This window comes from Electrona antarctica (assembly GCF_951216825.1).
Source record: "Electrona antarctica genome assembly, chromosome: 13".
Classification (NCBI taxonomy): Eukaryota; Metazoa; Chordata; class Actinopteri; order Myctophiformes; family Myctophidae; genus Electrona; species Electrona antarctica.
Window position 1 is genome coordinate 1,317,108 of NC_136794.1, and position 14,490 is coordinate 1,331,597.

The following is a 14,490-nucleotide window of genomic DNA, read 5'->3' on the forward strand; positions in this document are numbered from 1 at the left end:
GTAAATTGTAAATTGTTGGGGGGGTGATGGGTCCCAGGGGGTCCCCCAAGCAAATCACTTAACCACTTTGAGCCTATATTACATACATACGTACATGTAGCTGATCTGTGTAGATCGTATATCTTCCAAGAAAAGAATGAGAAAAATGTGGATTTTTTTTTAAACACAGTGTGTGCGTGCGTGTGTGTGTGTGTGTATGTGTGTGTGTGTGTGTGTTTGTGTGTGTATGTGTGTGTGTGCGGGGAAGGGGGGGGGGGCTGGGCTGAGTATACAGTATACATAACTCCCTGCCCGGGTGTTGAATTCTGAAAGCATGTGCAGCTCGCGCAGCGCGGCCCGGAGCACGTGCGTCCGTTCGTCCGTCCGTCCGCTGCTCTAACACACACACGTCTTGGCGTGGCGTGGAAAACGGATCGCTGCTACCGTTAACAGTTCCTGGAGCTAAAGCTGTGAAACACGACACACACACGGGCCTGGAAGGGAAGAGCAGAGTTCGAGACACGGGATACAGGCCGCGTCGTGGAGTGCTGACGGCACAAAATAAATGACCCCCTCACCCCCCACCCCCCTGACAAGTTCAAGTTTAATCTCCTCTCCTCTCCTCTCCTCCTCCCCCCTCCCTGCCCCTCTACTCTCCCCTGCCCCCCTCCCCTCCTCCTCTCCTCTCCTCTCCTCTCCTCTCCTCCCTGCCCCTCTCCTCCTCTCCCTGCCCCTCTCCTCTCCTCCTCTCCCTTCCCTGCCCCTCTCCTCTCCCCCTTCTCCCCCCCCTGCCCCTCTCCTCTCCCCCTCCTCCCCCCTCCCCTCCCTGCCCCTCTCCTCTCCCCCTCCTCCCCTCTCCTCCCTGCCCCTCTCCTCTCCCCCGTCCCCTCCTTTCCTCCCCCCTCCCCTCCCTGCCCCTCTCCTCTCCTCCCCTCCCTGCCCCTCTCCTCCCCCCTCCCCTCCCTGCCCCTCCCGTGACCCCTCTCCTCTCCCTCGCAGCTGGTGCTCCTTTCCTGAAAAGCTACTTTTCAGGAAAGGAAAACAGAGGGTTAAAAGAACCCTCCAAAGTGTTCCCCACGGAACCAGCGTGGTTATTATTTCAGTGGGAAGAGAAGTACCGCGTTACAAGTAGAGATACCAAAGTATTTGGCATCAAACTTTCTAAAAATCGCTGATCTACAAGTGCGTAGATCTTACGTGTCATTTATCTGGCTGAGGATGTAGATCAGCTGTTTGTGATTATATGTGATTATATGGATATAGGGCTTGATTTGTTCCATCTAGGTCAGGGGTGGGCAACGTTGACAATGGAGAGGGCCACTACCACTATAGTCACTGACTCCAGAGGGCCACATTGCATATATACTGTCGTATCAAAAATAGCAGATCTACAAGCTCATAGTTTCAGAGTGAACGTTTTTAACTCAAATCTTGTCTTCTGTGAACAACATGTTTTCAGATGGGGGTCGGCGGCCAATTACATACTGTATATTTTTGGGGTCCTTGACATGAAAATGTTTGAGAACGATTGACATAGACCAGGGGTGCCCAAAAGGTAGATCGCGATCTACCAGTAGATCACACAGGCTGTGCAGGTAGATCACATGACATGACCCTTTTATATTTCATGTAAATATTTAAAAAAAAAGTTTTGGATCTGGCCACTTGAATTAAGGTGACTTGATTGTTTGACATCAAAAGGGCCTGTCAGCTCAAACCCACAATGCAATACTTTGTTTTCAAGAGTGTTGCTGTGCACAGAAACGTCTGTAGCATTACAAATTAAATACAAAAAAACCCTATACCTATTCAATTTCTCCCCCTCTATTTCCCATTCCAAGAGCATTTGTCTTATATGTAATGCCAGCTCCATTATTCCAAAGCCCCCTCAGGTACATATTTAAACTATTTTCAGCAATGGTATAATATTTTCGGTAGGTAGATCCTGTTGAGCTTCTCATTTTGAAAGTAGCTCTCAAGTCAAAAATGTGTGGGCACCCCTGACATAGACACAGGGTTTTTTCAGAAAACTGTCACAATTTAGAAGGCATTTGTAGAATCGTCCTCAGGTCTAAATGGGTTAAGCTATACTAGACTGAAGTAATTAAAGCTGGTCATGTTAGCAGGATTCCAATACTCCAGTATCAACCCGAGGCATGTGGCCCCCGGGCCCCCGGTTGCCCATGTATGATCTAGGTCTATTGAAATCATACTCTAGTTCAGGGGTGGGCAACTGGCGGCCCGGGGGCCACATGCGGCCCCCACCTTCACTTAATGCGGCCCGCATGTTAAAATCAGAATACTGATATAGTATTGATTTCAGCTGTTACAATTCCAAACCCGCTTTAATTACTTCATGACTAGTATTAAATGACTAGTACTTAATGACTAGCCTGGCTAATAAGCCAGACCGAATCAGCCGTTCGGTCTGGAGAGGCTCAATTGTACGGCCATTTCCTACACCAGAGAACTGGTGTGGCCAATCGGGACACGGTATGCAATATGGGCGGGCTTTGGTACAGTGACGTTCAATGCTTGAGACCTTTGACTGACAGTAGCTCTGACCAATTGCGTCAAAGAGAAAATGTTTGAACCCGCCCCCCCGGGAAACAAGATCCATACACAGCATCTCCAGACTCAAATACCACACGACAGTGTGATTTGAGTCTGGCGTGTTAGCCAGGCTACTTAATGACTAGTATTAAAATGTTAGTCTTTTTGTGCCCAATGTAGTTATGTCAACAGTTCATAAAGTTAACATAACTATAACTAAATGCATTTGAAATTCAAAGGAAAAAGGTTACTTTTCAGGATTCCAATTCAAAAATAGCAAAATAATATTCAGGTTTTCAATTCAAATAGCTGATCTACAAACTCAAAACGCGGTGCATTGCGACACGTTTTGAGCTTGTAGATCGGCTATGTTTGCTACGACAGTAATATGCAGTGTGGAAATATATTGACCCTCGCCATCGTCAAAGTTGCCCACCACTGCTCTATAGTTCTAATTCTATTGTTGTGGATTAAAGCAATGATGTCATACTTTAGCTATTGAAAAATAGCAGATCTACAAGCTCATAGCGCGGCACTCGGTGGCGTTCCAAGATGCTGATTAGGTCGTCTTTATGTTGCCCTGTTAATATGTATTGTTGTTTTCGCCCTTGGAATTGTATTGTTGTTTTGTGTGCAGCACTTTGTTTCAACTCTGTTGTGTTAAACGTACTTTATAAATGAAGTGGAGTTGATTTAACACCCTCACAGAGTTAATTTAACACCCTCACAGAGTTAATTTAACGGGAGCATTTCGCAGTGTAGGAGGAGGAGTAGCAGGCTAGCATTATGAAGGCCGATGGAGACACCTTGTGGCCGTCGTGTGGAAGTGCAGAGGAGGGTTTCTAGGGCCTGCAGGAAAGTCCAAAACCAAAACAATGTATGTGCTTCAAGGATGTTATTTTAACCAATCTGGGGCCTTTTTCACGAAACGTGGATTAGAGATTAAACCGGGATTCAACAGATATCCTGGTTCAATATATCCTGGATCAGTGATTAACTGGTTTAATGAAAACTGGTTAATCTTGCCAGATTAATTTAGGCAGTTAACCTGGATATGTTGAGGCTTGATTCAGTTTCATGAAAGCAATGCCACACTAGTTACCATGGAAACTAATGCTGTGGATTTAGCCTGCTCCGGACCAGGCTAACAGCCAGGTTTAACCTAATCCCGATGTCTTTACTGTTTATTAAGCAGTCAATCTGATCACATCACAAACCAATGATTGTTTCCACACTTATTCAATTATTATGGGTTTATGTTGCCTTATTTGTAATGGGTCTGCATTAAAACATCATATTGGTACACATTGCCATTAAAGGACTAATTTAAGCCCTATATACAGAACCAAAATATATAGGCTGCACAACCTCATCATGACAGCTTGTAGATCAGCTACTTTTGGTGATTGTTCCCCCAGAATAGGTTTGCTGTGGTGCAAGTCGTTAGGAAGAATACATTTATTTATTAAGTATTACCATTACTCATTGTATTTTCTTATACAACATATTACCATTCTAACATTTCACGCACCAACGGCCAAGAAGTCCAAGCCAGGATTGAACCCATGACCCACGGTTCACCAGTCTGGGCAACAACCCACTTCACCAAAGGTAGCTCCCTCAGATGAGGGAGTTATGGCCAAATATCATGATGCTACAATAATATCATTATGTTTACAATATTAAGAATTATATGACGATTTTTTCCGGCCGCTCTTCCGGCCACTCTACTACCCCTGAGCCTCTGCCGCCCCGCAATATGGGGTCGTGGTATGAAAACGTTTGCTGAATCAGTGCGTGGTACCTTGCCAGTTCAAGTTGGCCTCGCGTCGCCAGGCTTTCCACCTCGGAGGAAAGCCTGCTCTGTGTTTCTAAATCGCTGTGTGATCCGGTCCAGACCGGATAGTAAAAAAAAATAAAAAATAAAAAAAGATTCCGGTTTGTGGTTTCCTGTTTTTTCAGCATCGCTTTGTGTTGTGTTTTAGTGTACTGTACCTTGTTGTGAGTCAGTTACTGTACCTTGTTGTGAGTCAGTTACTGTACCTTGTTGTGAGTCAGTTACTGTACCTTGTTGTGAGTCCGTTACTGTACCTTGTTGTGAGTCAGTTACTGTACCTTGTTGTGAGTCAGTTACTGTACCTTGTTGTGAGTCAGTTACTGTACCTTGTTGTGAGTCAGTTACTGTGCCTTGTTGTGAGTCAGTTACTGTACCTTGTTGTGAGTCAGTTACTGCACCTTGTTGTGAGTCAGTTACTGTACCTTGTTGTGAGTCAGTTACTGTACCTTGTTGTGAGTCAGTTACTGTACCTTGTTGTGAGTCAGTTACTGTACCTTGTTGTGAGTCAGTTACTGCACCTTGTTGTGAGTCAGTTACTGTACCTTGTTGTGAGTCAGTTGTTGTGAGTCAGTTACTGCACCTTGTTGTGAGTCAGTTGTTGTGAGTCAGTTGTTGTGAGTCAGTTACTGTACCTTGTTGTGAGTCAGTTGTTGTGAGTCAGTTACTGCACCTTGTTGTGAGTCAGTTGTTGTGAGTCAGTTGTTGTGAGTCAGTTACTGTACCTTGTTGTGAGTCAGTTGTTGTGAGTCAGTTACTGCACCTTGTTGTGAGTCAGTTGTGAGTCAGTTGTTGAGTCAGTTACTGCACCTTGTTGTGAGTCAGTTGTTGTGAGTCAGTTGTTGTGAGTCACTTACTGCACCTTGTTGTGAGTCAGTTGTTGTGAGTCAGTTGTTGTGAGTCAGTTGTTGTGAGTCAGTTACTGCACCTTGTTGTGAGTCAGCGTGAGTCTCAGCTCAGGTCTCATGATGCCGTAGGCCATGAGCAGGTCCTGGACCTTCTTCAGCTCTTCTCGGCACTTCTTGGCGGTGGCGTAGTACTGCCTCCTCACCGGCAGCTTCTGGAACAGCTTCAGAACACACACCGACGTTCCTGGAAGAGACAGAAACACGACCGCATGAAAGGGAAATACAGTCTGTCTGGATGGATGTTTACAATTGATGCTTGTTTATGGTTTGGTTGCCCCCCCCCCGTTCACTGTAGATGTCCCTTCCTTCAGAAATAGTGCACCAGAGACTTGTCTTCAGAAACAGTGCATCAGAGACTTGCCTTCAGAAACAGTGCATCAGAGACTTGCCTTCAGAAACAGTGCATCAGAGACTTGTCTTCAGAAACAGTGCACCAGAGACTTGTCTTCAGAAACAGTGCACCAGAGAGAACTTTCCTTCAGAAACAGTGCATCAGAGACTTGCCTTCAGAAACAGTGCACCAGAGACTTGCCTTTAGAAAGAGTGCACCAGAGAATTGCCTTCAGAAACAGTGCATCAGAGACTTGCCTTCAGAAACAGTGCACCAAAGAGGACTTGCCTTCAGAAACAGTGCCCCAGAGACTTGCCTTCAGAAACAGTACACCAAAGAGGACTTGCCTTCAGAAACAGTGCACCAAAGAGGACTTGCCTTCAGAAACAGTGCACCAAAGAGGACTTGCCTTGGCCCAGGTGAGATGGCTTCTGGGAAAGCACCTTCCCAGCGAGGTCCAGGGAATACTGGGTGCTGATGTCATCGTCCTGAGTTTTTGTGGTGACGCACACCTGCAACACATCACGTCAGATGATCACTGCATTTTAGCTTGGCCTAAAAGGTTAGACGACGGTTCGATTCTCTATTTTTTTTTGCTTTAACTGACATGTTAGACAGCCTACATACAGATTCGACGTGCACACGCGCTTATTTGTCCTTTTTCTGGCTGCATTGGACAGCCCAGCTTTAATGATTTAAAGTAATACGTACAACATAAACATTAAAGAGACTTTAGTTGTTACTGTACAATACTTACTAAAACAGTTGTCATGTTGCACACATGCTTAAAATATCTCTTATTTGCGCCACCCTCGTTGAAAACAATGTATTTCCAACTCCAGCTTGTCTCAGTTCAGGCTGCATGAACAGCGCTCGAGCGCTCGGTTTCTGCCCCCTCAATAGCGTAATAGCGTAACTCTTCTATTAGATGGCTCTGGGTGTCCAGACAGGCAGGCAGGCAGGCAGGCAGACAGGCAGGCAGGCAGGCAGGCAGACAGACAGACAGACAGACAGACAGACAGACAGTGACCCCTGACCTCGGCCACGGCGCAGATGGAGCCCAGGGCCTCTCCGCGGAAGCCGTAGGTGTCCAGGCGCTCCAGGTCGTCGTGGCAGCAGATCTTGGACGTGTAGTGTCTGACGGCCATCACCGCAGTGTCCTGCACCTGCAGGGGGTGAGACAGGCGCGGGAGACAGTGAGACAGGCGGAGGAGACAGTGAGACAGGTGGAGGAGACAGTGAGACAGACAGGAAACAGACAGGTGTCCTGCACCTGTGCAGATACGATTCTAAGATGAGCCAGGGTGACCCATAGGATGTGAGACAGACAGTGAGACAGACAGGGTGACCCAGAGGATGTGAGACAGACAGTGAGACAGACAGGGTGACCCAGAGGATGTGAGACAGACAGTGAGACAGACAGGGTGACCCAGAGGATGTGAGACAGACAGTGAGACAGACAGGGTGACCCAGAGGATGTGAGACAGACAGTGAAACAGACAGGGTGACCCAGAGGATGTGAGACAGACAGGGTGACCCAGAGGATGTGAGACAGACAGTGAGACAGACAGGGTGACCCAGAGGATGTGAGACAGACAGTGAGACAGACAGGGTGACCCAGAGGATGTGAGACAGACAGGGTGACCCAGAGGATGTGAGACAGACAGTGAGACAGACAGGGTGACCCAGAGGATGTGAGACAGACAGTGAGACAGACAGGGTGACCCAGAGGATGTGAGACAGACAGTGAGACAGACAGGGTGACCCAGAGGATGTGAGACAGACAGGGTGTCCCAGAGGATGTGAGACAGACAGTGAGACAGACAGGGTGACCCAGGGGATGTGAGACAGACAGTGAGACAGACAGGGTGTCCCAGAGGATGTGAGACAGACAGTGAGACAGACAGCGTGTCCCAGAGGATGTGAGACAGACAGTGAGACAGACAGGGTGAGCCAGAGGATGTGAGACAGACAGTGAGACAGACAGGGTGACCCAGAGGATGTGAGACAGACAGTGAGACAGACAGGGTGAGCCAGAGGATGTGAGACAGACAGTGAGACAGACAGGGTGAGCCAGAGGATGTGAGACAGACAGTGAGACAGACAGGGTGAGCCAGAGGATGTGAGACAGACAGTGAGACAGACAGGGTGAGCCAGAGGATGTGAGACAGACAGTGAGACAGACAGGGTGAGCCAGAGGATGTGAGACAGACAGTGAGACAGACAGGGTGTCCCAGAGGATGTGAGACAGACAGGGTGAGCCAGAGGATGTGAGACAGACAGTGAGACAGACAGGGTGACCCAGAGGATGTGAGACAGACAGTGAGACAGACAGGGTGTCCCAGAGGATGTGAGACAGACAGGGTGACCCAGAGGATGTGAGACAGACAGTGAGACAGACAGGGTGTCCCAGAGGATGTGAGACAGACAGTGAGACAGACAGGGTGTCCCAGAGGATGTGAGACAGACAGTGAGACAGACCGGGTGTCCCAGAGGATGTGAGACAGACAATGAGACAGACAGGGTGAGCCAGAGGATGTGAGACAGACAGTGAGACAGACAGGGTGACCCAGAGGATGTGAGACAGACAGTGAGACAGACAGGGTGACCCAGAGGATGTGAGACAGACAGTGAAACAGACAGGGTGACCCAGAGGATGTGAGACAGACAGGGTGACCCAGAGGATGTGAGACAGACAGGGTGACCCAGAGGATGTGAGACAGACAGTGAGACAGACAGGGTGACCCAGAGGATGTGAGACAGACAGTGAGACAGACAGGGTGACCCAGAGGATGTGAGACAGACAGGGTGACCCAGAGGATGTGAGACAGACAGTGAGACAGACAGGGTGACCCAGAGGATGTGAGACAGACAGGGTGACCCAGAGGATGTGAGACAGACAGGGTGACCCAGAGGATGTGAGACAGACAGTGAGACAGACAGGGTGACCCAGAGGATGTGAGACAGACAGTGAGACAGACAGGGTGAGCCAGAGGATGTGAGACAGACAGTGAGACAGACAGGGTGAGCCAGAGGATGTGAGACAGACAGTGAGACAGACAGGGTGAGCCAGAGGATGTGAGACAGACAGTGAGACAGACAGGGTGTCCCAGAGGATGTGAGACAGACAGGGTGAGCCAGAGGATGTGAGACAGACAGTGAGACAGACAGGGTGACCCAGAGGATGTGAGACAGACAGTGAGACAGACAGGGTGTCCCAGAGGATGTGAGACAGACAGGGTGACCCAGAGGATGTGAGACAGACAGTGAGACAGACAGGGTGTCCCAGAGGATGTGAGACAGACAGTGAGACAGACAGGGTGTCCCAGAGGATGTGAGACAGACAGTGAGACAGACCGGGTGTCCCAGAGGATGTGAGACAGACAATGAGACAGACAGGGTGAGCCAGAGGATGTGAGACAGACAGTGAGACAGACAGGGTGACCCAGAGGATGTGAGACAGACAGTGAGACAGACAGGGTGACCCAGAGGATGTGAGACAGACAGTGAAACAGACAGGGTGACCCAGAGGATGTGAGACAGACAGGGTGACCCAGAGGATGTGAGACAGACAGGGTGACCCAGAGGATGTGAGACAGACAGTGAGACAGACAGGGTGACCCAGAGGATGTGAGACAGACAGTGAGACAGACAGGGTGACCCAGAGGATGTGAGACAGACAGGGTGACCCAGAGGATGTGAGACAGACAGTGAGACAGACAGGGTGACCCAGAGGATGTGAGACAGACAGTGAGACAGACAGGGTGACCCAGAGGATGTGAGACAGACAGTGAGACAGACAGGGTGACCCAGAGGATGTGAGACAGACAGGGTGTCCCAGAGGATGTGAGACAGACAGTGAGACAGACAGGGTGACCCAGAGGATGTGAGACAGACAGTGAGACAGACAGGGTGTCCCAGATGATGTGAGACAGACAGTGAGACAGACAGGGTGACCCAGGGAATGTGAGACAGACAGTGAAACAGACAGGGTGTCCCAGAGGATGTGAGACAGACAGTGAGACAGACAGGGTGACCCAGAGGATGTGAGACAGACAGTGAGACAGACAGGGTGTCCCAGAGGATGTGAGACAGACAGTGAGACAGACAGGGTGTCCCAGAGGATGTGAGACAGACAGTGAGACAGACAGGGTGTCCCAGAGGATGTGAGACAGACAGTGAGACAGACAGGGTGTCCCAGAGGATGTGAGACAGACAGTGAGACAGACAGGGTGACCCAGAGGATGTGAGACAGACAATGAGACAGACAGGGTGACCCAGAGGATGTGAGACAGACAGGGTGTCCCAGAGGATGTGAGACAGACAGTGAGACAGACAGGGTGTCCCAGAGGACTGGTCAACGAGTGACGCCAGGACTTCTGTACTGAGTCTATTGTGTTCTCGTTGCAGACTTTGGGCTCTATTTTCGTCCATGCTAAACCCCTAATCCCTATAAACTACTTTGCCTTGTATTTTTTACTATTTCAAAAACATTTTTTGAATAGTTAACCCATTTAGGCCTGACGTTGAAATAAAAGAAAATGTCTTCTAAATGTTTTCTGAAATTCCTATGTTTCTATATCAGTGGTGCTCAATATTTCATGTCAAGGACCCCAGAAACTATCTGTATTTGGCCACCGACCCCCATCTGAAAATATGTTGTTCCAGCGACGCCCCCGGAAGCAACGATTTGAGTTAACAACGTTCGCTTTGAAAGAATATATATATTCAAAGATCTGCGCCACATTTTCACGATTTTTCAAAAATAGCAGACCTACAAGCTTGTAGCGCGGCACTCGGTGCAGCGCTATGAGCTTGTAGGTCTGCTATTTTTCAATAGCTAAAGTATAACATAATGTTTAAAACACCAGAAGGGGTTCCCTCCCAAAATGGGTTAAAATAGCTATATAGTCTTTTAACTGTTCAAAAATAGTAAAAAAGCAGGCAAAGTAGTTTAGGGATAGCATGGATGAAAATAGAGCCCACCTCTTAGACCTTATCCCTAAAATGATTGCCCTTTTTTTCCTTTTTACTATTTTAAAACATTTTAAGATAGTTCAACTAGCCGATTTACATCGACACCTTGTGAGCTTGTAGATCGGTTATTTGAACTATCTAAAAATGTTTTACAATAGTGAAAAAATGGCAAATACATTTAAGGATAAGTGGTAAGGGGGTCGATGTAGAAAAAATCACACCCGTGTGAACTGAGTGGTGCAGTGACGTCACACACTAACCATAGCAACCATGCTCACCTGTACGTGGGGCAACGTACAGGTACAAAGGTACACAGGTACACACACGGGTACAGACAAAGCTGGTTATTGGAGTGGTTTGCACCACTCAAAAAAAGATATGTGAATATTAAATATAATGTATATTTGCAGCCCTACCTGGATGCCCCTCCTACCTGGATGGATGCCCCTCCTACCTGGATGCACCTCCTACCTGGATGGATGCCCCTCCTACCTGGATGCCCCTCCTACCCAGAAGCCCCTCCCACCTGGATGCCCCTCCTACCTGGAAGCCCCTCCTACCTGGAAGCCCCTCCTACCTGGATGCCCCTCCCGTTGTCTCTGACCTCCACTCGGTCCAAGCCGTAGTTCTCCTGAAACACCGGACACAACATTTAGAACATGCTGCAGTGTTGATTTTGTCGACTAAAATAAATAAAAAAATGTTCGTCGACTACCTATTTAAATTTGTTTTAGAATCGGCCTCAGGTCTACGATAAAGGGGAGGCGTCCAAAGGCGTCCTGTGGCACTGAGACAGTTAATTATGGATTAATGCCAAATAATCAAATCTCGTAATCTCTTTTTGGCACAGTGGGGTACAGTAGCTATGATCTCAGCACAGATTGTGTTAACCCATTCTGGGCGGGAACCCCTTTTAGCTATTGAAAAATAGCAGATCTACAAGCTCATAGCGCGCCACCGAGTGGCGCGCTACGAGCTTGTAGGTCTGCTATTTTTTTTAAATCGTGAAAATGTGGCGCAAATCTATATATTCTTTCAGAGCGAACGTTTTTAACTCAAATCTTTGCTTCTGTGTCCCTGGAACAACATATTTTCGGTGCCATATTACATATAGTTTTTGGGGTCCTTGACATGAAATATTGAGAACCACTGATATAGAAACATGAGGTTTTTCAGAAAATTGTCATGATTTAGAAGACATTTTTTTAAATTCCGACGTCAGGCCTAAATGGGTTAATGGGTTATTATAATAATAATAATCATTCTTCTTACCAGTGTAACGTCGACGCATGTGGCTCCAGCGTCCAGGGAGTTCTCCATCAGCTCCTTGACCACGTTGAGCACCGAGGTGATGACCTGGGAGGAGGGGTGGAGCTCGTTAACCTTTATTGATAACCAGCATATCGATGGCTTAGCGAGCCGGGTTCTTATCGAGCATTTTCTATTATTTTGTGGAAAGACGGGAGACGACAAATTCTAAACATAACTAGTATCTTTTACTATGGGGCCTTCAAATACAGTACTTTTTCTAAGAAACTGTTAACTGGTTAATATGTGTACCGTCACTTTAAAAGTGTCATTTTGTTTACCCGGGCAGCGCTGGTTAATTGGCAGTTATCAATACACTTTTGGACCGACATGTTTGTCCCAGCATGGATGATTACATTTATTTATTGATCGCCTCTTGTCTCGATTGTTTTAACATGACATCATGGCCGCTATGCTCGATAACAGGCTTGATAAGCTCAACGCTTATTGATAACGGGTACTCGATAAGCCCAATTAAAGCTTATTGATACCGGGTACTCGATGAGCCCAAAGATTATTGATACCGGGTACTCGATAAGCCCAAAGCTTATTGATACCTGTTACTCGATAAGCCCAAACCTTATTGATACCTGGTACTCGATAAGCCCAAAGCTTATTGATACCTGGTACTCGATAAGCCCAAAGCTTATTGATACCGGGTACTCGATGAGCCCAAAGCTTATTGATTCTGGGTACTTGATGAGCCCAAAGCTTATTGATACCGGGTACTCGATAAGCGTAGGTTTTTGGGGTATCGGGTATGGAGCTCCATCTCTAGTCAGAGGTCATGCGTACCTGGGAGCTGGACAGGAGACGCACCGTATCCGCGGGGAGCTGCTGCATCCTGGCGCCTTCTAGGGAGCACGCACGCACACGCACACGCACACACACACGCACACGCGCACGCACACACACACACTGTATTTTCTTGTACATGTACAATGGTAATGGTGTAATCATAGACATATAAAAGGTAGACGCCCCTTTCGGCTCTGGAGCGTAATAGTATGTGCTCAAGGGAGGGCAAAACATTCCCGAGATTCCTTGCGAAAGCATGAGCGTGCGTCACAGAGCGCATGTTCGGGTCTGATATAGTCCCGGAAAAGATGCGCTGTGATTGGCCAGTAGTCACTTGAGTGGCAGCGTGACGTAGTGTGCGGTCCACTCTTTCCCGGCGTACCAGTGTAAATCCTTCCGCCCTCCCGTCAACACACGTGGCTCCAACGAACTGCAGCAGCCAATGAGGCATCTTATTTTTTTAATATCTATGGGTGAAATGGTGACATTTCACCATCAATCTGGGTGGGGACCTCCTGGAAGCCCCTCAAGGACCCCTGGGGGTCCCTGGGAGTGGGACCGCAGGTTGACAACCACTGTACCATGTCACAGTACAGTAACGCACATTTGTACGTCATTAAATGTTGAATGATGAATTGAATATGAAGGACCCAGTGTAGCAGGGATGTGCTGCTACATTTTGGCCGATATCGATATCAGAAATAATTAATTACCGCTATGGCCGATAACCGATATATTACCAATGTCGATATGATCTCATTCTGTATTTAAGAAAATTATAATAATTTTGTTAATTCTGAAAAATACATGTAACTGGACTGCAGGCTTAGGCAAGTCAGATTTAGCTGACTGGTGGCAGCGGTGGCCGAACGGATTGCGGAGCGGTCTTGATACCGGAAGGTCGCCAGTTCGAATCAGCGGTCCGACACGTTAAAATTACCACCGCTGAAGTGCCCTTGAACAAGGCATTGAACCACTACGATGAAATGTTCTATGAGCAGGGCCTGGCTGGAAACAAGTTCTTGAGCTTAGCCCAGATACCCTGGGTAAATATAGTAATCATTTCATTTCATCTCTGTTCAAGCTGTTACTTTGGGCTTGTTTATCTGTTGTTTAGCAGTTTCAATCAATAGAAATAACGTTTCTTTATATAAAACATGATAGTACAACATGGGTCCCTGCATGGTGGTAATGGGTCCATTTGGTTTCATGTTATTGCTCTCAAGAGTTACATTATTGTTAAACATCTGCATTACTTCATTTACAAGAAGTCTACATAATTAGAGAATGTAGAAGAATTGTTATTTTGATCAACGTGTGCCTGTTGTCTCTCCTAATGGCACCAACATCAATTAATACAGCGTGGAATTGTGGTCTGTGTCTCAAATGATGAATAAATAATGGACCTTAATATGAAAATTACTGTCTTTATTAGAGGTTCTACATCAGGCTTGCAAGCAACCAAAGAGCCTTGAATACGAGCTTTACAATGCAGTCTGCACGTTATGATATTAACGTAATATAATCATTGAATGATGAACACCAATAACTAATTAACCGATCCATGAATGAATGATGATACTGACCTGATCAAAGCTTCCTATCAGCAGCAGAACGCATGCAGTTCTCTCCACTAATCCAGCAACACATTATAAACAAACCCCATGTGTGTAGTCCCCGCCAATAGGAGGAACTACAGGAAGTCTGCCCGGGGACTACAAAATAAATAAGAAACTAAAACCAGGAAGTTATTTATAATAATAACAACGTTTATAATAATACATGGAAATTAAATGAATATA

The 14,490-nt window shown here is 47.1% G+C and overlaps 1 protein-coding gene across 3 annotated transcripts in view; it reads right to left on the bottom strand.

Moving 5' to 3' along the window:
• Positions 1-14,369, bottom strand: part of pms1 (PMS1 homolog 1, mismatch repair system component) — a 54,232-nt gene extending 39,863 nt beyond the window's left edge. For 2 of the 3 annotated variants that reach the window (XM_079517894.1, XM_079517892.1), the window contains exons 1-7: positions 14,275-14,369; positions 12,686-12,744; positions 11,855-11,938; positions 11,160-11,213; positions 6,643-6,771; positions 6,015-6,117; positions 5,295-5,458 (exon numbers count right to left, since the gene is read on the bottom strand). In XM_079517894.1, coding sequence (XP_079374020.1) covers positions 5,295-5,458; positions 6,015-6,117; positions 6,643-6,771; positions 11,160-11,213; positions 11,855-11,938; positions 12,686-12,733 — 582 coding nt within the window. In that variant the 5' untranslated portion in view covers positions 12,734-12,744; positions 14,275-14,369. The remainder of the gene's footprint in view (positions 1-5,294; positions 5,459-6,014; positions 6,118-6,642; positions 6,772-11,159; positions 11,214-11,854; positions 11,939-12,685; positions 12,745-14,274) is intronic. The other variant, XM_079517893.1, reaches the window with a different exon arrangement.
• Positions 14,370-14,490: the final 121 nt, after the last annotated feature.